The sequence below is a fragment of the Cornus florida genome, unplaced genomic scaffold, assembly GCF_030987335.1.
Source record: "Cornus florida cultivar Cherokee Brave unplaced genomic scaffold, ASM3098733v1 CherokeeBrave_3.0.0_Hap2_Chr04, whole genome shotgun sequence".
Taxonomy (NCBI): Eukaryota; Viridiplantae; Streptophyta; class Magnoliopsida; order Cornales; family Cornaceae; genus Cornus; species Cornus florida.
In genome coordinates, this window is record NW_026775574.1 from 94,600,630 (window position 1) to 94,627,974 (window position 27,345).

A 27,345-nucleotide genomic window follows, 5' to 3' on the forward strand; every position below is an offset into this window, starting at 1 on the left:
ACAATTCATATCTTATCCATTTAATTCAATTTTTTTGGAATGGGATTTGAATCTAAGGTTTACTCAATCCATTTCATACATATTTATATATTCATCATATCTAATCCGTTTTTAAATTCAAATTTAAAAGTGAATACATATAATATCAGTTCAAATACGTAGTATAATATATTTCATACTAAATCAGTACTGAAATTATCATTCAAGTGTACTACAAAATTATAATGAACTATAAAAATAAATTATTATTCGAAGTAAATTCTAAAAATTAAGATGATGAAATAAAAAGGTTAGACACGCACACCCATTCGGGGAGTTAGATACCCTACCAACTTAGATTAGACTAGATCAAACCACTGATGTCTTTAAACTTCTATGACACAAAATACCTTCCTGAATCCTTGAAATTAGTCGGGTGACGCCTCGGATATCCGGGTCATCTAAAAATAATAATAATAAATAAATAAATGGCAAATTAACTGTGATATGATATTTAAAAGGAAAACAAATAAGAACAATGAAAAATAACCCCAAAAAAAAAAAAAAAATGGTAAACATAACATTTATCAACCCAATTTTCTATAATTACAACCCAAAAAAAGAGAGCAAAGCAGAAAGAAAATCGGAATTGATAAATGCAAGTAGAGTTCTTACTTCTTCCAAGGTTTTTTTTACAATTTGTAGATGATAAGAAAACAAGGCAATACCGCACGTGAATCGAACACCAACAACTCGCTGCTATCCCCACTCACCGAGTCATATCCGACTCGGTCCTCCAACATCGAGTCGAAACCGAGTTGATTGCATACCCGACCTGCTATGACCCGGCAGACCAACATCGCCCTCCTCCCCCTCCCACCACCCGCATTCTCGTGGGCCCCACCGCTCCCGGCGAACGTGCATATCGCGGCCCCACCCTTCCCACCGTGAAACGCCCACGCGCCGCCTCCTGCGTCGTACACCCCTGCGTTGGTGGGCCCCAAGCAATGAAACCTCATTACCTCGTTCCCATCCGCAACACACCGCGCGTGGTCTTCACAGCCACCGTCCACGGCTGCGCCACCCCCGGAACCAGCTCTGGACTTGACCACCTCTCTGTATTCCTCAAACCTGGTCACGGTTCGGGTCAAGTTCTGTACCTTGAACACCATTTCGATCCGGCCGGAAAATGCTTTCGGCGACCAGCTGGTGTGGAAGATTATCTCGACGACATTGCGTGAAGGGTGGCCCTCCGGCAGCTCAGTGAGAGATGGAAGGAATGGGTCTGGGGCACGTGAACGGCGCGTGGAGGTGCTTGGTCGGACCCGATGGGGCTGATGGGCAGGCATGGTTTCGGGTTTTCTGGAACTGGGTTGTTTCTGTAACGCCGGCGGTGGCGGTTTGAATTTTCTGGGCAGCGGTGGAGGTGGTGGTGGTTTTGGTTTTCTGGGTTTGTGTTTGGCGGCTTCGACGACGTCTTTGAGGTTTTGAACGCTCTGTCTGCAACTTGAACCGGTGGGTATGAGGTGGTGGAAGTGAACGACGTCGTCTTGTGCTCTTGATTTGCACTGTAACGACTTGACCCAACCAGTCGCCATTAACGACGACAATGTGACCCTTGGCGTTTCCACAGAGCTCCCTTTCTCTCTGAAATGTTTTCTCTCTCTACCTGGACTCACTTTCTCTCTCTATAAATATACATGATTTGATTTGTTTGGACTCAGAGATTATTAACCCCTCTTTCTCTCGTAGCTGTGAAAGAATGGAATGGGAGGGACATGGCGCGATAATAAATGGGTCTAATACTACTGTGTGTATATGGATTTGGATTACCGAAATTGCCCTTTTGAAATGTCACAAATTACACATTGTGGACCTCTGTTGTTATGGCTTGTCTCTTTCAGGTGAGAGAAACAAGTCGTTATGAAAAAACAAATAACATTGATTTTAAGGATACAAGAAATAATCAATGGCATTCGTTGGGATCTTCTGCGGCAAATTATGTTATCTCAAGGGCGATGTTCCCGATGGTTGAATGTGGTGATGGGACTCAATTGATGAATGATCCAATTATTTAAAGTTTCTGGGATACACCACACCCGGGGTATTGTAAATTTTTTCGTATATAAGGGCAAATTTATATAGAGTGCTTTTTTAATAATTTCAGTGGGGATTTTTTCAAAATTTTATAATAAATATAAAAAAGTATAAATTTAAAGATATAAAATATAATAATAAAAAATTTCAGTGGGGACGCATGCCCCACTGAGCTCTTCACAGATCCATCCCTGGCCTCAAGCATGAACAATATCATAAACGAATTTTTTTTTATTTTATTTTAATTAGAAGAATTTATTATTTAAAAAAAATTATTTTTACTATAACAACTATGGAATTTAATGTAGGAAATGTGGATTTTATCCTTCCTAACAAGTGTGTTTTTCTTGTGTACTATGAAAAAAATTACCTTTCCTTTTAAATAAGGTATTGCTTAGTACTTGTTTGATTTATTTTGTTCTACTTTATTTTGCTTTTAGGGTGTTTGGAAGTCTTTTTATTTAGTTACTTTAAAAGCAGTTTCAATATATATATATATATTTCCACAGCTTAAAATCAAAGGTAAAAGGTTGTGTGTCTGATTACAATCTTTTAAAAGATTAAAATAAACATTATTTTAAAAGTTATTCTAGGTTTATATAGGGTTTTATAGATTCTTATGTTGGCATATTTAACTGCATCCAGAGATGCATACGCATATAAATGCGTATATACTGGCATTTTATACTTGTTAATTATATTTGCGTCACAACGTATATGCTGGCATTTTATACTTGTTAATTACATTTGCGTCGCAAAATACCTTTACAACCTCAATTTGTCTATAGAAGTCATAACCATTTTAATACAATTATAAAAATTAAGTGTTGACATTAAGCAAATGGTGAGATGAATAAAAAATATTTAATTGTTTATATAAGAATGTGTTACGTGTAGGTGTGTACATGCATTTAGAAGTGCAAATGGAAGCACATTTATAAAACTTCAAGCATATACAACTATACAAGTAATATAAATATAAGCATATACAGCAGTGGATATAATTATTGATTCATTAACAAATATATCTATATATATTATATATGTACATATATCTCCCACGGAATTTTGAAACACTAAGAAACGAGACCTTTATCAGTAGTAAATTTCGAAATATTAAAAAAAGAACGAAAAAAGAGGTGTGGAAGGAAAATAAAAAAGAAGAAACAAATTTATTTTGTTCGGAGATGATATAAGGACAATAAGAAGGATGGTATGGATGGAAGATAGGAGAGAAGACAAGTGTGACCGTATTATAGAAGTTTTAAATTATTACATTACCCTTTGTAAATATTTAATAAATCCCACAAATAAAGTAAATGATTGGTTTAATGGTAAAAACAATTTAAAAAATTATCTTTCATTTTATCCTATTGATAAAATTAAATTGTTTATCTTTTCCATTCTCTTTTATCCAACTGAATAAAAAGAAGAAAAAACTTAATCTCTTTTCTAAAAATATCTCAGTCATTCCTTCTTCTCTCCCTTCTATTCAAATTTTTTTTTTTCCTTCCTACAGAAAGGAAGTGCAAATCAAATGCTACTTTACTTTTTTGTTTTTTTCTAATTAATGAACAGAATTGTATTTAAGAATGTTCCCTACATCTCTTTAATATCTACTTATAATTCTTTAAAAACAATTAATTCCAAAATGTGTAACTATATGTGACCCCATATACCTAGAATTCGTACGTATTAGGTTGGTGCTTTAATTATAAAAAAATTATTTATAATTTTTATTAAAATTTAAAAAATGCGTCCACTCGATTTTTATAATACCCCATTATATATTCTTGTCATTCAAAGTTGCGCCTCTCATACAATTTTTTGAGTACATTACTGTCGTCACAGAAATGTTTCTCCCAATCAAGAGTAAAAAATAAATATAATAAAGATAACGAAACAAAAAGTAGATTCAACAATATGTAAAAGCATTGAAAGAACTTTATTGACTCTTTTAACTTCTGCATCTAAAAACCTTGGGCTAGCATTTGTTAATTAACACTAGTGTTCATCAACCACTGATCTTTCACTTCAAGAGACTAATAAAGTCTATTTATTTGCATTGAAGTCATCTAAACAGGCTGGTTGGTGTATATATATACACACACACACACACTTAAATCAATGAAGGCATTAATCTTTAATAAATTAAAAGTCTCATTCTTTCAACTAACTAAAATGGACAGTTCATACCTGAATTTGTTGTTCCTTTGAAACCAAGTGAAATTTTGCTTGTCACAGTCTTCTTGTTCAGCTTGCAATTTCAACTCAACAGGAAGCACTTTAGGCAACAATTTTTTGTTTTTGTTTTTTTCCTCCCACCCCCTTTCTTTCATTATTTTGGTTTAGTAGTCCCTAACTAACGCGGCGGATTGATCCTTTATGCTTTTCCCGAGCTGTAAAAGTGTGATTTTATATAGACCTTCCAAATGAGTCTCGTAAATGTGTTCAATCATTTGAATACATGATTGAAACTTCAAATTTGAGATAGTAGAATTTGGGAGAAATATACAATACTCCGGGTAACGGTTATTGATCGAGTACCCCAACTTAATCAAAACGTATTGGATGTTATCCGGGTATCGATTAACTTCTTGTAGAATTAGATGTAGACATCTCTATGAAAGTGTGAAAAAAATTAGTATAATATAAATTGGTAGACTTAGATGGTTTGAACATATGTATATATTAGACATAATAATGCAATAGTGAAAAACGGAGATGATTAGTTGTAACAGAAGGTAAGAGATGAAGAGGACAACCAAAAATAAAATTCATATGGCTGACCTCGTTCATATGCGATTAGAGTAAAGGATGAAGAATCATATTTCTAATATAAGAAGTTGGATAAAATCATTATCACATGTATTGCATTAATTAAAATGCCTTTTAAAATTTTGATGAATAAATTTAAATAAATTAATTTAATTAAATAGATTTATTGAAAATACCAATAGTCAGATGCAAATGAATGTCATTGATTTTGTTGATAATTGAAACTATTCAGAAACAAGCATATACATGTTATATATTTAAAACTTTATTCATCAAGGGATATGTTCCCATTTATAGTAAGAGTGCGAAAACAATAAAATCTAAATCTTACAAAGTGAGAATGGAAACAATAGCACATTCGGAACAGGAACATGAGAACAACACCCATTGAAAAAAATTATATGACATAGGTATGACTCAAAATAATTAAATTTCAACAACATCTATATTTTCAAAAAGGCCAGGCAAAGGCCAACAGAAAGCAGAAACCAAAGTATAGAGAGGTGGGATAGATAGAAGAGGTTTTTAGTAAATTACACAACAAACGAAGGGTATTTCTGGTACTTCAGTAGGAGGTTAATTTAAAATTAAGGGTGGGCTACAAGTGTATGTATAAGTATAGGTCAGATATATATAATTATATAAATCCAAACTATAGGATATGCTTTTTAAAAGAGAGCATGTAGGAGGGAAAGCATGAGGTGGAATCTTTTATTGGAGTTTGAAATACAACAGGTGGGAATAGAATAGAAGAATAGAAACTGGCACACAAAGCATCTAAACAAGAAACAAAAAAAAAAAGGCTCTGAAATTTAAACTAGTACTTGTAAAACGACAAGTTTTCTAACATTTTTTAAAACTTTTAATTAAATTTAATTTAATTCAATAGACCTGTATTGCAAGCATTACTGGTAGTGAGTCACTATTCACACAAAGTTTGGTGTTTATTGGGACAATTGCTGGTAGTTTCACTAGGAGGAGACCACAGCATTGAGATGTGCAACGTGTAATCAATGCTCCAAACGACCCACTAGAGCACTGAATCAAACCACACCAAAACAAAAAGGGTCGACCACTTGAGGATTCATGAAATTACATGGCCACCCCTGTTGGGTAATGTAGTACCAAAAATTTGAATTGGAGTGTTAAGGCTTTGTTTGGGAATATCAAAAGTAAGCCCTACCTAAGTTTTCTTTTTGTAAGCTGAAAAACTAACATTGAGCTGGCTTTAAATAGTTCTGCCTTTCTATGCACATCAAACTAAAAAATAAAAACAAAATAAAAAAATAAACAAACAATAATTGGCTGCCCATTTATAGACCCGTGTCATTTTATCATTATATTACGTCAGTAATGTGGAGAAGTTCTTATCCAGCAATATTGTTTAAAAGTTTATTTTAGTGATTGTCACATTAGTCGATAACAATAGAATAATAAATTTGTCTTACAACTCAGGTGAGTTGAAGAGTCAACTTTAAATCTCCAGATATAAAATTCTCGAACTTAAAAGATCAAGTCTAGCAAGTTTGTAAAACTAATGTTGGATTTACATGGACTTGTACGATTTGCAACCCTAATCAATCTTAAACTCAATTAACCTGTTTTTGGATCTTCCAAACAAGTATTTGTGTGTGTGTTGGAGGGTGGGGACTGTGAGGGAAGGGGGGGTGGAGTTGTGCCAGCCTTTGGCCTCACGCCTGCTGCAATTAAAATCCAATGGAGCCCCGGGAATGGTGTTATTTCGTATCTGGGGCGTGCTACAGTTAGGACCCCCATATTTCCACCTTTTTTTTTCGGTTCACTTTTTTACATTCCTTTTGTGTTCTTTATTTATTGAACCTAATGCCTCAGACACCCACACGAAAACTTATGTGTTACATAAAAATGCACACAAAGCACGATTGTGAAAACCTGTTGACTAGTTGTCAAGTCTCATTTTGGATATTTCTTCAGTTGGGGGCAATTCTGCTTTTGTCAATCCATTTTAGGATTAAAAAAAAAAAAAAAAAAAAAAAAAAAAATCCCCTAATTTGATATTGGAGAGAATGTGTAGACGTGGTGGTGATTATATTACGCGGAATATCGAGTTTTAAAAGAGAAAGAAGAATAATGTATAGAAAGAAGAATAATGAATTCATGTATTGAAAATGAAGATGTTAAGATGATAAGAATCATCAGAAGAGATAGGGTGTGACACCTGTTAGTAACAAGATTAGAGAAAGTAGATGACTTATAGATGTACCAGTAAGCAGGGGCGAAGTAAGGATTTCAATTCAAGGGGGAAAAGAGAAAAGAAAAATGTGAACTTCGAAAGGAAAAAATTAGAGTTTAATTGAAGAAGAGAAAGTTAACCTTTTTTTTAGGAATCCAGAGGAATTTGAAGAGTAAAAAAGAAAAGGAAAAAAGTTTTAATTTTATAAATTAAAATTTTTAGTGGAGGCGTTATATTGAAAATTTCATGTATATATATATAATACTATTTATAGTAATGGGCAGGGCTAGGCCCCCTGGGCACCACATTAGCTCTGCTCTTGCCGGTGAGGAGAGGAAATAAATTTGCATAGAGGCAAAGACTCAAGTCACATAAAGCGAAAGCGAGGGTGAGAGTAAATTTGAAAGCAGGAGTGTGAGAATGGTAGAATTAAGTCATAAATGGTAAGAATTTGAGGTAGAGCACGTGCAGAGCGTAAAAGCAGGAGTGCGTTCGGAGCATGAGAGTAATACCCATTGACAAGCATTATATGACTTAGGGTAAGACCTTCAAGGTAAAAAAACACATCTAAAATTAACATGGGATGAAATTATCATAAATGATTTTAAAAAGTTGAGAAAAAAATATTTATAATAGGATGAAAAATATAAAATTTATTTGTCCGAATTATTAATATCTCAACCCAAATCCAAACCAACCTAATTAAGTTTGGATTATAAAAATTTTCACTGCCCGCTCAAGCTTGATAGCCCATGCTTGCCATAACCATTCCATGCCTACTACACTAATCTACAAGAAGAAAAGATGCACAAGTCCAACTCTAAATATAAATGTGAGTGTCTAACACTCCGCCCAAATTAATTTCACCTCTAGTCTCATCATTAAAAAGCTTCTCAAACCATCAATGGCAATTCACTCATCCATAGATCTACTTGGCTGCACATAGTATGTACGCATAGACTCCTTCGACCAAAGCATTTATGTTTCCACACGTTGGTGTTCACCAACTGGCTTAATAGTGCCCTTTTTGTTTTTTTACCAGTAAAATATGGAATCGTAATTGAATCGTAATTGAAGGTCCCATTGATTTTACCAAATCAAGATACGAGTGCAAATATATATTAGAATGGCAGTGGCTGGACTCTGGAGCTGGGTTTGGTCATTTATAGCCATAGGTCTTCCATACGAGAGTACGAGAGAATTGACCATTGATGCCATAGGCAGCTTTTATCTTATTTGTGGGTAAATTACACCAACCTCCTTAAGGTTTGGGCATCCAATGCACACGGATAGGCACTACAGTAATGGTTTGACATTCTCTAAATTTATTTGTGGGTTGTCGAAGACTTTAAGTATGAAGAGTCTATAATATCCTTCTGTTACAATAATATATAATATGAGTAGTGATGCTTGCACCGATTTGTCACAGTAAATTACCTAATTGAAAGTTTTCAATTGGTTATTTATGCAGGATATAAGTAAGTGGAGGGCCCTATTTTCTTATTTACTGCATAGATTGACTAATAAAAAAAAAAGGTCTGACAATTCACTGTAACAAATCGATACAAGAATCATTTTCAATATAATATTACATTTTATACAAGAGAAGGGTAAATCATTTTATAAATTTTGGTTAATAGGTCTGTTCGGAAAGAAAAAGTTAGAAGTGTCTTTGAGCGCACACGTCAAATTTCATGAAAGTTGAAGTAGTAAATGCTTAATAATCTATCCGTATGTCATTTGTCCAAACCTAGAGGGAGCTGTAATTTACCCTATATTTATTTGTATAATAAGAAGGCAAAACTTAATTATATTTTATGAAAACTTTACTTTTGGAATTTAACAAATAAATAAGATGACATAGAAATTAATTGGGTTTGATTTCGCATCCGATGTAAAACACCTCTAACTTTTTTTTCACCCGAATTCGTAATATTCTCATTTCTCATTGCGGTCGGATTATAACAAGTGAGGTGTTTCACGATCTGACCAAAAAATTAAAATTATTAAGTAGAACTAACACTCAATTCATATATATTTATTTCACTTTTTACGTGAAATAGACATAAGGCACTTCTATAACAAGTTTAATATTGTTGCATAACATACCAACAAGACAAGAACATCAAACTCTGACCCTCTAATATATAGTATAGTACATATTCAATGGAGTAAAGTTTACGCAATCAAAATGTTTTAAGTAAGATATAATATTAGGGTTTTCAACTTTTTGTTTGCATGCATTTAGTAATCGTTGGTGAGCGTTCAGTTTTATACTAGTATTTTGTTGTGCCAATTAATGACCTTATTTAAGGAGATTTGAGTTTAATTTGACTATCTTCGAGCCACTCAATGCATTCATATTGGACTAGGAGGAATTCAAAGTTGTATTAAATATAAGGTCACCTCATCTTTCCTTTCTTTATATCCATATATTGAAGGGGCAACACTTTTTTAACTAATGCACTTTTAATTGGTCTACTTATTTGTGTACCTACATATCATAATTCAATACCTATATAGTTGATAAAACTACCTATATATCATAATTCAATACCTATATAGTTGATATAACTACCTATATATATATATATATAGTTGATAAAATACCTATATATATATATATACATATGCCTATTAAGAATGATATATATGGCCCATCAGGTTGAGCTATGAGCTCTGATCACTTTGTCCACCGGAAAAGGCAACGGATAGTTTGGTTCAACGGCTACTTTTTAGTTCATTAAATCGGAGTATAGTTATTCATGGTAATTGGATCTAAACAGGTAATGAGTTACACTAGTGATATTAATACGATTATGAAACTTATAGTTAAATGAGTTTATACAGATTACACGTGTTGAATCTCTCAACTCTAACATAACACTATTAATTAAGCGGATTAATCGTATCGGCCCGTTTATGACCCAAACCCATTTAAGATATACTCAAATCCGTTTATCTCATGTCGTGTTCGAGTTGTGTTGACGAATCATGTGAAATTTTGCCACCCCTAATAACACATATAACGAAGTATTAAAGGTGCATAGATTGGAATTGAAGACTATAAGATTTGAGTTAATGTCTAAACTACCCCCATAAGAGTGTACAATGAGATCTAGAAATGAATGATATGCAAAATGTATGTGAAATTCAGTTCATTTAACAGTGTTTTTAAACAATGACAAGGGTTGATTGGGACAAATAATAAAGAGTTCATGTGATGCCATTAAGGTTGGCAGGATGCCATTAAGGTTGGCAGGTTGATGGGGATGGTTGAATATTCTTGTATTATCTTCCATCTTGTGTTTGCCATTTACTGTGATTCCCCTTAGATATTTTGTGGGTAAAACGTGTTGAACCAAACAGAGAGTCTCACATTGTTAGGCTTGACTCATAGTACTTGTAATGGACTTGAGAAAATTAAATTCTACTTTTAATTCACCTTGTATCAATAGATTTTAAAAGTCAAATGTGACATCCCTTCAATGGAGCCATTTACAGATTTGAACCATCATTATTCATGACCAAAATATTATATCGACGTAGCCTCAATTTTGAAACGATGAATAAATGATTTCAATGATAGTTGGCGTTGACATAATAGTAAGATTATTTTATATTTTTATTGTAATTTGAAAGTCACGAATTCAAAATAAAAAATAGTCTCGTATATCTAATGCTTTCTAGACCCTACAATAATAGAAGTCTCGTGCATCGGACTAGTCCTAAATCAATAACTTAAGTGCTTTGGAAGCAAAATCAGGCAATTTATTTTTTTCTCTTTTGCACAATTAAATTGTAGCATGATATCTGTTTTCTAGCTATATTTTCCTGTGTTATTAAGACTGCTAATCAGGGAAGAAAACTCCTCCTGTAAATAGTGCATCATGTTCCATTTATTTCGGAATATTCCTTACAGAAAGGTTGAGATATTTGCTAAACATCCCAACAGTTATGCAACAGACATCTCAAACTGAATAGAACTGATCCCTACTATTCCACTAGAGAGGATTCGGGTCTGTAATTACAATTATTTTTTGATTAATTGTAGAGATATATTATAGGACATAATAAAATACATGATGCAATTTTCAGCATATTTGAAGGTTCTATTGGAGTTCTCATTCCCTTATATTTCTTCATCTAGAATTAATAATTTGTTCCATTATAATCGGCACAACTTTGATTATTTTACTTTATAAAGTTTAAAACATTATTGATATCATGTGTTCCATCTTTTTGGTCAATAAATTATTACCTCTAGCTTAAAATTTTCAAGAGACATGATATGTTGGTGCCAAACTAATATTTTGTGCCAACACCATAAGACACTGAATCATTGAGCTGACTTAATATATATATACATATATATATATATATATATACTCCCACCCTTTCTTAATGATGAAATGTATCCATTAATTGGAATATATCATATATTATATATGCAATCATTAAGAATGAGCACTTTGAAATGTTACACCCACATTTGCTAAATTGATTAAATCAATTTCTGTGTTGAATGGTCATTGATGTTGATGTTGAGTTCTCTAAGGCTATCTGAGATCAGAACTTTCAGAGCTGACACAGCCGAACTCACAAGGAATCGTGTCTCTGTCTCTCTCTCTCACACAGTCACACACACACACACACACACACACACACACACACACATCAAATTCACAACTTATATAAACTAGTATTCACTTCTTAGTCTTCAACTACTCCTCAGGTTTAAATCATGTCAGTGGACTTTGCAGCTTTTCTCATGGACACTCTGAACTAAGCAAATATTGGGCCAGTTATGGATATGGGTCCAACAGAGTAGTCCTAACTCAGGCTTGGACTCAACTAAATCTTGCATGTTTCACAAAAATTATTGACCATTGGTCCTAATCAACATAATAAATTGAATAAAATTTACATAATGTTAACAAAAAATTGAATAAATTTGACACCTTCACTTGCGTGTCAATTAGTGACGAGCCGAGAATCATGCCCCGAACCATATAATAATTTATCAGTGATACGTAGGTTTGATATTTACTCTGATATCTACTTGTAAATTCTTTTCCAAAAATCATTAAATATGGAAAATGAAAACATGTCATTTGATTTTTTTTTTTTTAAATGAAAATTTTAATTTAGCGAATTTCAGACTTCCCTCGTTGAATGCTTAAATTATAGGGACCTGTCATCTGTTTTCAAAAATAATAATGATCTCTCTTGTAGTTATGGTCTAAGTAACAATGACTTTCGCCGTGTCTAAATTATTTGCTGGTGTCATGTTTGAAAAATTCTTAAAACCTACTTTTACTCTTAGAAAGCTTGAAAAGGCATTTTTTCCCGTATGTTATTATGGTAAACAATAATAAAAGTAGAATGGGTACAATTGTCATTTAACACCTTTAGGTCAATTTTTATTTTTATTTTTTTCTAACCTTCAGGTCAAATTCAACACTAATAATACAAGAGAGCAATTCTATGGGCTGAACTTAGACCAATTATACAAAACAGTCTAAAGTGAACTTTTCCAAAGTGAAAATCAACATTATTGCAGCCCAGATGTTTTTTTTTCTCCTTTATGGAGGCCCAAATTTAGTGGGTTGGACTCTTCCGGGAATCTGTTCTAAGTTTTTTAGAGTTGGTATTGTTTATGTCCCATTTATAATCCTGGGCCTGTCCATCCCAAACCTGTGTATGTTGTCTTAAGCTTTGAGACCACATTGTATTGTTAGTTCTGTTTTTTTTTTTTTCAGAAATTGTTATATGGTTTTATTAAAAACAATATTTTCATTTGGTTATCGAGAAATTAATTAAAATCCAACCATGCGCTATTTTTTTAGTAATTAAACAGAACAATGTATTTCTTTCACAAAAATTTGCACCAAATTTCAGTCTCAACCAAAAATTTTAGGGTGTCAGAAGTTCTACAATTGAAAATTTATTTATATTGAATAAAATGTTAAGCATCAATGAAACCTATCCTCCATACAGGCCTCCTCGTGGAAGGAGTTTCACTTCCTTGTGAGAGTTTTCCCTTTCTTGCGAACTCTAGCCGTTGCCGGCATCATCAACATCTCACACATCAGAGGGTTTAATCTTAGAATTGGGTTGTTCCTCGCCATGTTGAGGTTCTTTGTTTTCTTTGTTTATCAGAGATGGAGTTGAGTTCATGAACGTTTATGTTGGGATTTATATGCCTTGATATAGCAAATTCCTATTTAGATTAAAATGACATATGTTCCTAACATATCTAAAATATTTATGCTTTATATAATTGGTGAATTCAATGTATTATGTTTCGATTTATTATGCAATTGATAGTGTTCACTTAATTATAAGAGATATTTATATATATATATATATGATGACGATCAATACATGAATATAAATGGTAATTATAAATAGTTCATAGTCGGTAATTATGGATAGACTCATTATTAACTAAAACTTGAACTGGATCCGCGTTAGATTGAGATATATTGCGAGAACCGTCGTTTGCAATTACTCCCTATCACTGTCATGGCTCTGACTCTTAAGCATGAGAGAAATTTAGACTCTTTTATTAATTAGTAATTATTTTGATTTGTTCGACAGATTCTTTGGAATCTATAAACCGGCACTTTGGGTAATTATGTAATTAATAATTAGAGGGTTATATTTTCAATATTTGCATCATTACTACTTGTATTTATTTTGTATTGATTATGGTTGTTCACAAAGTAAATTCAAAGGCCTTCGTGTGTTTTTAGACAAAATGATTTATTATATATTTACTTATTTAAATTATTATTTTTGTCAAACAAATATTTTATTGTGATCAAGCCGGAAATAATCAAAGGTACTAAAATAAATATATTAATTAAGTAGTTGAATTGATGGTTTATTTATCTGATAACTAATTATGCATAGAGGGGCCAAAATGCAACATTGACTTAAATGTTATTTATTATTTAATTGGAGTTCAATTAATTTCTTTTAATGGAGCAGAAATTAATTTATAAATTAATTTAATTGGGTTCATGGACCGGGCCAATTATTAATTCATTGTAACCAATAAAATAATAAGCCCCAAGGATTCTCACTCATAACCCAACTTAATATTGGAATTCTATTAGATTTGAGATATCACGCTACTTTTAGAGATTGGAAAAAAATATAATGTCTTTAATTATTATTTTTATTTTGCTTATATATACATGGGGTCTATGTATATTTTAGGTTACGCTTTTGTGCAATAATTTTTAGAAGACAAGAAAATATTTCTCTCTCTAAGATTTTATAGTTCATGATCTCGCTTAACGGAGGCTCCCACATGCTAAGCTTTCCAAGGTCATTCATGGAGGCTTATGGGTGATTCCTAAATGCAAGATCATTATCAAGAAGATGGAGATCCAAGGAGAAGGCATCTAGCAAATGGATCTACAATAAGTGAGAACATTCACTTTAGAGGATAGATTTAAGGTTTTCTCAAACCTTGATGTAAGTTTTCTATCCTTAAATTGAATGAATCATAATGTTCTTCATGCATAAAACTTGTCTCTACACATGAACCAAGATCTTTATTTGTGTGATACCCCTCGGATCTGAGACACGGGTTGATCAGGCCCAGGCCCGAGCCCGAGGGATACCAAACAATTAATATGTAACCGAACATAGAATACAAGATAAAATAAGAAATAAAAATAATAAGCTGGACGAGTACTAACTGAAAATCCTTAAAGTATAAATATTGAAATTTAGAACAATCTAAAACTCCATAAGTTTACAACTCGGGAATCCATCCATTGGACCCCTTAATGAAATTCTCCAAAAAGATACTGAAATAATAAAAATAAAATCCAAAGCTAACATAGAGAAAGTTCCTACATAATCGGAGGAATGAATAACTGTATCTACTCTGCACGTCCAAGCTCTAACCCTGGAACTGACGAACACCTAAAAAATAAAGAAGTGGGTCAGGCCCACATGCAAGTCCTAATCTATTACAATCCAAACAGTAATCCGATACGCAGATACATCCTAGGAAGACTCAACAATATCTAGAGTAGTCCATATAAGTATATAGTACACACTATAGGACGCTCGCTAGTCCAGTAGGTTTGTCTCAGCCTGAATAGAAGGCAACATGCGAATACGCACCCTAAAGTGGGCATGAGTACCCAGACCTACCAGGGAACAACACCTATGTCCAGTTATCCATCCTAGGCGATATACGAACCTAACCATGGTCCTGAGACTCAAGTTCATACCATGGCACATATAATAAATATATAAAGTCCGTGTCCTCCTATTACAAAATATCAACCATCTGAAAAGTGGTTTGATAAATGTAAAGCAAATCCATCCTGAAACCATATTAAATCATTCAATTATTTGATTGATATGACACAAGTAGGTGATGGACTTAACTCATAGGGTTAATCCATACCTTAATCTAAATTAGGTAGGATCTAGTGTTTGACTAATCCATACCTAGTATGTCACCGTCCCATACCGGTACACACAATCCTCCATTATAACATAGTTATTAAAATAATACTATATAATCAACAACCATCCTCCAGTATATGCATTTGTATAAATTCATACATATACCAACATTAGGTATTCACTACAGAACCTAAATATCATGCTCCAATCATTTAAATAGCTAGAATAAGACATAGCATTTAAATCCTCCAAAACAGCCACTAAATTGATACAAATTAAATATCAATTTAAATCCAAGCTAAGTATAGTTAAATGTAATTAATTTACCGTACTCATAACACTGTAAAAATATATGATTATATATAATTAAATTATATAAAATATCTTTGCCAAGTTACAGTAATTAAAACCAACTAGACAGTGTGCAAGCTACCCGTTTCCTCTTAGGTTCTCCTTGCTCTATCCTTCAATCCAATTATGAATTTATATTTTTCCATCATAATACCAGTCTTATACAGTCCCATACATCACTTAAAACAATTTAAATGAAGTGCAGAACCCAGAAAATCCAAACAGCCCCTTAAAACACTACTGTGTGAGGCAAGAATAGAGTAGGCTCAACAAAAACATTGAGCCTGCTCTAAAATTCACTTAGAGCCGGCTCCTTCAACATTGAGCCGGCTCCAAGTCCTTTATAGAGCCGGCTCCATCCACTTTGAGCCGACTCTATTGGTAATTTAGAGCCTGCTCCTTTCCCCTTTGCAACCGTTGCCTGATCTAGCTTCGTCTGCTCCAACTCCGGTGATTAAAAGTCTCTGAGATGTTTTTAAATCTTTGTTCAAGTTCAATCTCAGTCCTAGGCATATATTAAACCACTGATATTCAACTAAAACATGCATGGAACACAAGCTTAAAAGCTATGATTACAGAACCTCTGTTGTCCAATTTTAAGCGAGTTCCAACAGAATTTACTTCAGTTTAATTTAGTGCAATTAAATATTGTTCTAAGCACTTGTTCTAGAGTTCAAACTCAGTCTTAGAGTGATTACAAGACATCTAATCACATCACTAATCCTAACCGCAACAAATCTGAAACATCCACCGTACATGATACAAATAGCAGAACATTAAAAATTATTCAAAGCAGATAATTCACGATGTTAATTCAAAGATTAAACTAAATTCATGTATGCATAAAACATGTTACTACGTTGGTTTAAATCTGTTTTAACCTTTATTTAACCCCTGGAGTCCAACGAGTCATGCACAGAACACGAATTAACGGGAGAGAGAAAAACAGAACTTGCCTTTGAATTTCAGATTTGAAATTCTAATTCACCGTCTCTGTGTGATATGTTCGTGTCCTACCCTGTAGTTCCACCCTACCCCGCTCCTTCCTTCTTGAGATGCTTTGCTCACCACCCAAGTTCACTCTGTGTTTCCCTTCAATCTTTCGCTCTGTTTTCCCCCTATCTTACTGTATACGTGACTATGGTGAATAGGGTTTTATTTGTAACCCTAAACCAACGTATACACACATATATATAAACACTACAAAAACCCTAAGTCCATAAAGATATAACTCGGCCCATAGATAAACCTAGGTTATAATCAACGTCGGCTACCCATGTAAATTTAAACCTAAACTTGTAAACCTAACTTACGATAAGTAAGTAAATAAAAAATAATAATAATACTTAATTAATAACAATTTTATCAGGTAATTAAATCAAATAATACAATTTAATGAAAATCAAAACCAAATAAATAATTAAAACAATTAACTCAATTAATCACAATTAATGCAAATAATGCAAATAATTAATTAAAGCAAATAAGTCAATTAATTCAAGTAATCCATTAAATAAAAAAAAATGTTATAAAAATCATAAATTAAATACCAGAAATAGTCTTTTTAAAATTAGGGGTATTACAATTTGAAATTCCCTCATAAAGTTTTAAAAACTTCCGTTTCCCCAACAGTTTATCTGTGGGTTGGCTTCCCCACTTCCTTTTGTTCGTCGTTCATATATGTTTTTGGCAGAAGGGGATATGGTGAGCAGTTAGTGGTCCAAACAAGTGCTTTGACTGCTGGACGGCATATTGGCTCATCCTTGTCGTATTTTCCCTTTGATCCAGGTATGTTTACAGTTTTATTGGTTGCTTTATGGGTACTAAATTTCTATATGTGGTGTTTTGTTTTTTGGTCTCTTTGTTGGCGGAGGGTCTATCTGGACACCAGCATTTTCTGATTCTGTTGGATCAGCGACGTTTTCTTTGTTTTTTCCGGTATGTGGGTTTTGTGGTTAGGTTAGTTTTGCCTCTCCTTCGGGCCCCATCGCCTATGGGTCGTGGCTGGAACAAGTTGGCAAGATGGACATCGCGATACTCAGCAATGTTTCTCAGCGATGCTCATCTACCTCAAGCTTGTGACGACGGTGTTACTGATTCCTCCGATCTAGAGTTTAACAGCCTGTATTATGGTTATTCTTGGCCATGATGCTTTCACTATTAGGAGCCATCTGAATAATTCCTTCTTGGAAACCCCGACTCCTCTATGGATTTCATATGGCTATACTTTTAATTGTAAAGTCCCTTTGCTGGACAATTATTCATCGTTGCCGTATTGGTCGCCGGGGCTGGAGTATCGATCTCACGGTGTCCTCCATTTATGGTGTTTTCTGGTGATGGTGATTTCCTTTGGCGTCATGCTGATGTTGCTCCTTTGGCGTATGGATCACGCTGGGTGTCCAGAGGTGGGTCCGGGAGAAGTTTCTGGTTATTGTGGGCGGGCTTCCTATCCTATGGGTTTGTTTTGCTGGGCCTTAGGTCCAATCTTTGTTCATGCTTTTGAGAGCTTTATGTCTCTATTGGGTCACTCTGTTTTTGCGCATGTTTGCCCGTGCCCAATGTTATGTCTAGATGTTTGTACTCTTGATTTTACATCTATGTATTTTCTCGTGTTTGCTAGGAAAATAAAATAAATAAAAAATAAACATAATGCACCATGAAAAAGAAAGAAAAAATTTTATTACCAGGGCATCTTCCATGTATAATTAATTGACCCTAGCAAAAAAATTCTTAAATTGAAGACAAAATGTAATAACAATTTTTTGTTTTTTTCAAGACAAATAGTATTCGGCACTAACTCACTAGACTATCGAGACATCTATCCAAAAGATATGAATATTTATTTTAAGTTAAATAATCGGACAACTCCGACTATTTAAATATGAGTGAAAACTAAAGTTCCATATCCAACTGTCAAGCAGTAAGGCTCTGTTTGTTTCAACATAAAATATTTTTATTTTTTTTTATTTTTTCGGTATTTGACAAAGGTCTACGAGGTTAAGGTTAAGTTTGAGTCAGCAGGACATGTAAAATAACTTGTCTAAAATTGATGGATAAATTATTTTTAAAGAAAAGTGTAAAAAAAACCCCTGTACTATTGCGAAACTTGCAACCACCCTAAACTATCAAAAATGCATAAAACCCCCTGAACTATCCAAATTTGTTGTAGATCACTCCATCTGGCCACCGGCTGTCCAAAAATGAGCGCGTGATTCTCATGTGATAGATAAATTGAATATTTTGGACAATAATGCCCTTCCACCCATCCCCTTCTCCACCTCAACCTCGTCACCTCAACACCGCCGCCACCTATCTCTGCAAACCCATAACCACCACCACCCATCACCCCATTCCAAATCCGTAGCCAAATAACACATCAAACCCATAATCACCGGTCCACCACCACCTTCAACCAAAACCATCACGACTCTCCACCCAAAACCTCCACCGTCACCATTCTGCCTAACCAATCCGCGGGAAAAGTGAAATTAATCATCAGTATATATATATCAATTGACCATGTGAATTGACTGGCAAAAGAGAAAGATGAGAGGATCAAAACTCGATAGAAGAAGAAAATAGAAGGTAAGAGAAAATAAGAGAATGCGAAGGAATTCAAGTAAAAAAAAAAGGGCGAAGACCCTTTCCACCAGCTGCCTGCCACCCCACTCCTCCTCCTCTCTCTGTTTCTACCTCTTTCTCTCTCTAGAAAAACACTACTGGATCATCAAACAATCAAAAAGATGAAATGGACCCTTTAGAGATTGCCGCTGCTCTACCCTTTGTCGGACCTCTCATCTCCATCCGAGAAACCCCTCTGCCGCTACTCTACGCTTTGCCGAATCACCGCCACTGCTCTACCCTTTGTTCCATTGATCTTATCTGGCGCTGCTTTACCCATAACATCATGAATCATTTGGCGATCGCTTCTCAGCTCGCTTCCGAGTTCTTAACCCAGTCCGATCTATAAATCCAAGACTTGGGTCTGTCTCGCCGGATCTCCAAGACCAAGTCATCTCCCTCTTCGCAGAGCTTATGACAGCCGCAGCCGAACCAGTCGTCTCCGTTGGATCTGTCGTCGCCGGATCTGTTTCACCGGCGCCATCAACATTCTCACAGCCGTCTTCAATCTCCATCTCCCAGCTCGCTGCTACCGTACTCCATCGTCAAGCCGAGCTTTTCACTGCCGAATTGGAGTTGTCATCTCTCCCGCCAATCCACTCCCTACCAAGTCCCACGAATCCTCCTCCAGTCGCCTTTCGCCGTATCTCTCAAACTCAGCTCGCTCTCTCTCCCCCTCCCTCTGTAGAAGAATGAGGGCCAAAGACAAGGGGGTTAGTTCATTAAGGGTAATATTGTCTTTTGGCTTTTTCGACATCCTATTATTAGTTTAAGGGGGTTAAATGGAACAATTTGTTAGTTTAAAGGGGTTAGTTGCAAAACCTCAACCGTACATGTTTTTTTTTTTTTTTTTTTTGGCACTTTTCTCTTATTTTTATTAAATTTTTATATTTTTTTTCTTTATAAATTTTTTAAAACAACCAAATATTATAAAATAAAAAATATTTTACTTCCAAACAAACAAGCTTCAAATGATTTTCTTTATTAAAATTTCATTGATCATATCATTTTTCATTTTCTCATGTATTTTATCGAAATTTTTTATTTTCCAATTTTCTTCGCACTTCACTTCTGATATAACTGACAGTGGGACATCGTCGGTCAACGGTTTCAATCCCAAACGAACTCCCCCAATCATGGAACCCAAATCACCACCGTCCAAATCCCCGGTACCGTCGATCCTCGACCGTCTGATCAAAGTCGACACTGCCCTCTCCCTCCACCTCCACACCACCACCCAATCCATCCTCCCTCGCTCCCTCCTCAAAACCCTTGAAATCTCGGGCGACGGCCGCCTCTTTTTCCCCGTCGTCATCTCCCTCTTTCTCTCTCCTCTCTCTACAACTTCCCACTACCTCCGCCTCTTCCTCGCCGACCTCCTCATCGGCTCCGTCGTTGACCTCCTCTTGATCGGCCTCATCAAGCACCTCGTCCGCCGTCCTCGGCCGGTTTACAACAAGGGCATGTCCCTCGCCTTCGCCGTCGACCACTGGTCCTTCCCAAGTGGCCACTCCTCTAGGGTTTGCTTCATCGCCGCGTTTTCGTACCTTTCGTTTGAATTGATCGGACGAGCTCTCGACGAACTGAAATCCTCTGGTGATCAATTTGTTGCTGATTGGATTGGTTTGATCGGTTCTGATGATGGTAAGGTGGTTGGTTATATTGTTTTAATTGTTTGCTTGTGGTCGGTTGTGACTTCCATTTCTAGGGTTTTTCTTGGCCGGCATTTTGTGTTTGATGTCGTTGCTGGTGCTTTTCTGGGTGTTGTTGAAGCTCTGTTGGTGTTTCACTGCCTGAATTATTCGATATTAAGTTCAATTTTGAGTTGAAAACTGTGAGTCTATTGCAATTTTGTGATTGTATCTCAACTCTCATTGTAACTTGTCCATTTCTTTTCCAAATTGTGACACTTTCTTATCCATATATGCTATATAGAATTGTGGGATGACAAATTGATGGAAAATTTCTAGCAATTGTTGTCTGGCATCAACCATAAGTTAGTGTGTTAACTTATAATGTCATTTTTCGATTTACTTTCACTAATTGACCTATATCGAGATCTAATCATACAAGTACGAAAAAATCGAATCTTGCGAACGAAAAGGGAAAGGAGAAAAACTATATTGTGGAAATCTGGATGACCAGCTCATTGCAAGTTTAATGTTAGTTGTTTGGTCCTACCAAATGTGTGTGGAACTTCCATCAATGCCTTGTAGTAACTGTTAACTTCTCTATTAGCAAGTTAGTTTGATTGTTTTTACTTTTCAGAACGCTATGTGCCTATACGTATATCTATCTAATACTGCTAAAGAATTTACACTTAGTGACAATTGTTAGTTGCCTCTCTTTATTTATAGGCATCGGGTGCCTTGCCTTTCTGTGTTCTCTTTCTTAAATAATGTTTTCAATTTGACATTTAGTTAGGATAATCACCTAAAACATAAGCTACACTTACACATGGAGACTCGATGCATAACTTTTATACATTGTGCACATAATAAACTTGGGGACATGAGCCTTTAGTATTTTCTATTTCTGAATTGAGCCTTTAACATTGGTCCTTAGAACTTTGCTTATGTTGACTCTCTAAGAAATGCAGCTTTGTTAAATTTATGTTAGATGTTTACCAGGAAAAAAAATTATGGTAGATAATATTCTTTGAAAAGCAACATATATACATGTATATTATATTAACAATATGATAATTTAAAGCTGCACTCATGCTTGGCTGCATAATTATGTGGGAATTGGGAGCAGATGTTCTTTAATAAAATGTATTTTATTTGCTGTGGCCTTTTTTGTCGATATGTTCTATTTGACATTGGTGATGATGAGGGGAAGAAGAACTACTTCACACTCGTAATATTCGACTTGTTTTTATTAGTTCTTCCATTTGATTATTAATCTTCAGACAAGAGTTGGATGAACAGCAACGTTTGGTAGTAGAGGTTCTACAATTTCAGTTTCTATTATCATTACTTGTTTATTCTTAGTATTTGTGTAAATAATACTGTTATGCAAACAAAAGTCACTTTGGTGTTATAGGTGGATTATAATAGTTCTGTAAACCTATGATACATCATCTTGGGTGACACATGTTCTTATTACTGGTGGTTTCAAGATGTCAAATTTTCTAGTCAATAATTAATTGGATATTTGGCACAATCATCACAATCTTAGTTTTCTTTGGCATCTTGGCTTAAGGTGAGACGTAATTTGTAGGTATTCAAACTCATTTTTCATGTTATTTAAACTCATTTTTCAGAGTTGGATGCTACATGGCTCACCTTTGATTTTTCTTCTAGATTTGGTGGGGGAAGGGGTTTGTACCTCCCATGGCCAGTGTTCAGCCACCGGACCATACATCTGCTCGTTGCAATTGGGTCTGATCATTTAAGATGAGTAGAATTTCGTGGATGGCATCATCTCTGGTCATTAGTGCTTCTTTCCCAAATTTATGTAGGATCGTTTTGTTACTTTATCTAGTTGGCACGCTAACATGGACCGAAGTAAACTCCCATGAAAAGGAAGGAAAATGAAGAGCCACTAATATTATGAAATCAGTTCCTTTTATATCTAGGACTGAAGTGAACTCCCATGAAAAGGAAGGAAAATGAAGAGCCACTAATATCATGAAATTGGTTCCTTTTATACCTAGGATTTGGGGCCTTCAACTTCAAACTCAGATTGTACTTGTCCAAAAAAAAGTCAAACTCAGATTGTGAGCTTGATTTTTCGCAAATTCAATTCAAACAGAGATCTTTCTTATCTTTGTTTTAACTTTTTGCATGAATTAAATATAGATAAGATGATTTCTCTGCCTAGAGTATGGACACTTAGAGAGGAAGATAGCGGTATCGTGCAGATGAAATATGGCTGTTCTCATTTTGTGGAACATTAGCAGCATGAAGCAATCTAAAGTACATATTTCTTTGTCACCCATTTATTTGGCAATCATCTTCATTTCTTGTGTATTTCTAATGACTATGACTAATTTTTATTTCCTTTAAGTGAGTGTTCAAAGTACATTGGTTTTATGGCAACAATCTCAAAAGAAAATTGATACTTGTAGAACATATTTTCTCAATATTCGGTGACTGTCTTTTCATAGAACCTGAGATTGTTTAAGTGGATAATTGTCCTGCAACCTTTGCAATGGACTCATTGAATTTCCTCCAAGGGCTGTACTTTGAAAGATTTAGGTATAAAGGAATGACCAAAAATGTGTCTGTTTTGGTCCAATAAGCAACAAAGGAATTGCAAATTGATCTCTCTGGTATATTTGAGTCTTTACTATATTCGAGTCTTGTGAATGTTCCTTTGTAAAGGCAGTATATCGGAGCTTTCTTCAAAGGCTTAGGAAGCAGAGTCACTTTTTATTCCCTAGGATCACTACTGGTTTTTGATTTGATGCATCTCAATCCACTGCTCCTTCCTTGCCAGCCCAATCTTATAATCCATCTTATCATATCTGAAGAAATAGGAATGATTGGGGCATGTTTGCAGAAGGACAAAGTCAAGAGCTCTCAGAAAGTATCAGTGGTATACAAATAGTAGTGCAACAGTATGTTGAGTACTCTAACTAATGTAGTATGTGGGAGCATATCCAGCTTCATATAAATTATTAAAAGTCTACCTGAGTTGGGGTCTGCAGTATATTTAGATCCAATTGTGTTAAGTTGATTGTTGCATAGCTCTTGGGCTCTTTTTAGCTAGTAGATAATAGCAAAGAATGGTTGGTTCTCTAACGGGCCACTAAGTTCTTTTCATTTATTACCTTATTTTGGTAAGGTGGGCATTTAGTTCTTTTCATTTGTTCATTATTTTGGTTGTAAATATATTAAACACTGCCCTCATATTCTCAAACAACTCTTTTGATACTAAAAATACGTGGTTTGATGGACTCCTACCGCTATTGTTATTTGTTGTATATTTGTCAATGCTTTTCAATAAATTCTAACATGAAATCTGGAAAACATAAAGTAGTTAGGTCCACATTCTTGAAATGGTTGCTACAATCAATTAGTGATAACTTATCCGATAAGGTGGTGTTTTGATTGATTGATTGATGGATTGCTGTGTTCAAGTTGTAAATAATTGTGTTTGGTTAACTTTGAGAGAGATTGTTAAAATGGTGAAGATTATTATGGTTGTGGTGGAATATGTAACACGCTGAAAAAAGATGAGGTTTGATACCTCTTTCTGTCAATTGACATGTGGGGTGGTTGCTTGATGGCCTGTCTGATTGTTTGACTCAAGAAGGGTTTAAACTTCTTTTAGTTGGGTGTTCCTTTAACTGTGCATAACATTATTGTTTCAAATGTCTATTTCTAATGTTTTTGTAGATGAAAACTGATGCATGCACTTTTTAAAAAAATTCAGTACATGTTTACAGTGCAAATTTTATTGCTATCTAGTTGTTCTGCAGAATTTGAGAACGACCCTTGTCCTTAATTTCTGTTAACTATAGCTTTCTTGAAAGGGAAATGGCACTACTGTGAGTCATATAGTCTTTGTGGTCTTTTCCTAAGCCTGTTCATAGTGTGTTTTTTATGGCTGGTCCCCAGTGTATTCAACTTTTCTGGAGATGAAATTGTTGTTTGTTGCCAGTTGTTCAGGTAGCACTGCTCATTAGGTTGGAAGAGGATCCCCACTTGTGGGGTGCCAGCTGTTTAGGTGCCAGTTGTTTTAGTGCACAGACACGGAGCCCAATGCGAGCCCCGTGTGGGGCTCCATGCACACGAACAGGACTGGATGGTGCACAGGCATGGAACCCGTGTTGGGATCTGTGCTGGTGCGCCAGACGAACAGGACGGGATCCCCTCCCCGAACGGGAGGGGATCCCAGTCCCATTAAGCTTAAGCCATTTTACTATCATCTTCTTGTGGCTGTACTTGTTATTTGCATTGAAATGAGTTTCAATGGTATCTCCCAATCAGGATGAAGTAGGCGTGTGAAGGTGTCTTGCCTATTAACACAAGAAAAAAAACTGAGGTTGGACCAGCCCTAAAAATTGAATGCTGCTGAGTCATGGTCTTGGTCAAGCCTTGTGATTGTGACCTTTCTTTCTTCTGGCAAGAGCTAAGCACAGAAGCCTGCTGAATGATGATGCTGAACTCAATCTCACACAACTGTACTAGCTTGTGAGGGCAACCCACACAGACAGTGGTACAAACATGTGAAGTCTGTATAGGTGGTTTTTTTGTACAAATGTAGTTTTTGGTTGGTTGTGGCCAGTTTTCATGGGTAAAACATTGAACTGTGTTTTGGACATATAATATGTGTATATACTTATATGTAAATTTGAATGGTGTACTTGTGTTTCTTTTTTAAAGCAAGAGGGGGTAAGGACCACTGAACCAAATCTTGATTGTTTTTGGAGGGATGGATTTACCTGTCTCCATATATTTTGTATAAATGCACAGCCCCCACCCGGTTCATCACTGTCACATAGAACACGGGCAGAGAGATTCAGAAATTGAAGAGATGAAGACAGATGACCTGTAGGTCTGTCCTCTTTACCCACCAGTTATGATTGATTAGATAAAACTTTGGTCAGGTGCTTCTTTCTCTGTTTTGTGTGGCTAATTTTGTTGGCTCTTCCTTCATTTTATGTGGCTATTTTTGTTTTCTTTTAGTACTTTTTGATTCTTTGAGTTCCTGTGAAGTTTAGAGAGAGAAAGAGAGAGAGAGAGATTCAACTTTAGTATCAAAGGTTAGATTTATCAACTTTTTCTCTGCCCTAAAACCATGTTCAAGGAGGCTTGGCTGTAAGGTTCTGTTTGTTTCGACAAAAAATATTTTCTAAAACCATGTTCAAGGAGGGTTGGCTTTAAGGCTCCGTTTGTTTTGATAAAATATTTTTCTTTTTTAGATAAAATATTTTTTACTTTTTATTTTTTGATATTTGGCAAAGGTTTAGATCGAGATTGAAGTCGAGTCTATCGGTAAAATATCTTACTAAAAATCGATGGCTAAGTTATTTTTATTATGTTTTAATATATATATATTTTTTACGAAAACCAAACACTAGAAAATAAAAAATTTAAAAAATATATTTTACATCCAAATAAAGAGTCTAATAATGAATTTTATTGGAAAGAGTAAGCTAAAATATCGGATTGGTTTTGTAGGCGGATTCTAATAGACAGTGTTCAACAAGAACTCTCTTTCCTAATCCATAGGAGAGACTTATCTTCTTTTAGGTAGAAATCCATAAGAGAGACTGTGTCTTCTTTTAGAAAATTTCTATCAATGATTGACACACAGTCGATTTTATATAACCGACACTTTTATCATTTTCCTATTGGAAATGTCTCTCAATGAGCTTTTGGGACATAAATTATTAGTTTTGGTGGTGATATAAGAATAGTGCTAAAACTAAAAGCAAAAAGCCTGTTTTGCAAACAGTTGTATCAGGTATTTTGTTTATGTGAAATCCACACCATAGAATTCGAATTGTAAATATTATTATTTGAAGTCCTAAATAAAATTTCTCCAATTTGAATTCTCAAAGCTTTGATTTCAAACGATCAAAAGAGTACTAATTAGTTGTTTGCTGCTTCAAAAGATTGGATCTATTTGATTCAATTTCTGAGACAATTTTCAGGAACTTTGAAGAGAATTAAAATGGAGTATTTTTTTGAACGGGTTACGACAATTAATTTTTTTTTTTTTTTTTTTTTGTTTTCTAACTCCTTTTTATTGACCAAATAAGCTTTTGCATGTATTCTATTTTTCAATTTTTAACAAAGAACTATTCTTGCAAAAAAAAAAAACTTAAAGAAAGAAAGGTCAATTCTTTGGAAAAATTACATGTAGTTGTATATTTTATTTTGCATTATTATTATTTTTTAATCTTTACCATA

The 27,345-nt window shown here is 34.7% G+C and overlaps 2 protein-coding genes across 4 annotated transcripts; one reads left to right on the plus strand and one right to left on the minus strand.

The window, feature by feature from the left end:
- Positions 1 to 532: 532 nt before the first annotated feature.
- On the minus strand, positions 533 to 1,771 carry LOC132304019 (uncharacterized). Its single transcript, XM_059801508.1, has one exon. The coding sequence runs from the start codon at positions 1,575 to 1,577 to the stop codon at positions 672 to 674; it is 906 nt and encodes a 301-aa protein (XP_059657491.1). The 5' UTR covers positions 1,578 to 1,771; the 3' UTR covers positions 533 to 671.
- Positions 1,772 to 20,203: 18,432 nt separating this feature from the next.
- LOC132304020 (probable lipid phosphate phosphatase beta) lies at positions 20,204 to 25,790 on the plus strand. 3 transcript variants are annotated; one of them, XM_059801509.1, is made up of 2 exons: positions 20,204 to 21,121; positions 22,743 to 23,481. In XM_059801509.1, the coding sequence occupies exons 1-2, from the start codon at positions 20,449 to 20,451 to the stop codon at positions 22,877 to 22,879; spliced, it is 810 nt and encodes a 269-aa protein (XP_059657492.1). In that variant the 5' UTR covers positions 20,204 to 20,448; the 3' UTR covers positions 22,880 to 23,481. The 3 variants fall into 3 exon arrangements, with proteins under 3 accessions (XP_059657492.1, XP_059657493.1, XP_059657494.1); XM_059801510.1 differs by having other exon boundaries at positions 20,210 to 21,121; positions 22,783 to 23,481; XM_059801511.1 differs by lacking the exon at positions 22,743 to 23,481 and adding an exon at positions 25,417 to 25,790 and having other exon boundaries at positions 20,214 to 21,121.
- Positions 25,791 to 27,345: the final 1,555 nt, after the last annotated feature.

Bases quoted from the DNA above. Each gene is read 5' to 3' on its own strand.
- LOC132304019 (XM_059801508.1), bottom strand. From the start codon at position 1,577: ATGGCGACTGGTTGGGTCAAGTCGTTACAGTGCAAATCAAGAGCACAA.
- LOC132304020 (XM_059801509.1), top strand. From the start codon at position 20,449: ATGATTTTCTTTATTAAAATTTCATTGATCATATCATTTTTCATTTTC. The intron at 21,122-22,742 runs GTAAGGTGGTTG...CTCATTTTTCAG, and splicing joins TTTGATCGGTTCTGATGATG to AGTTGGATGCTACATGGCTC.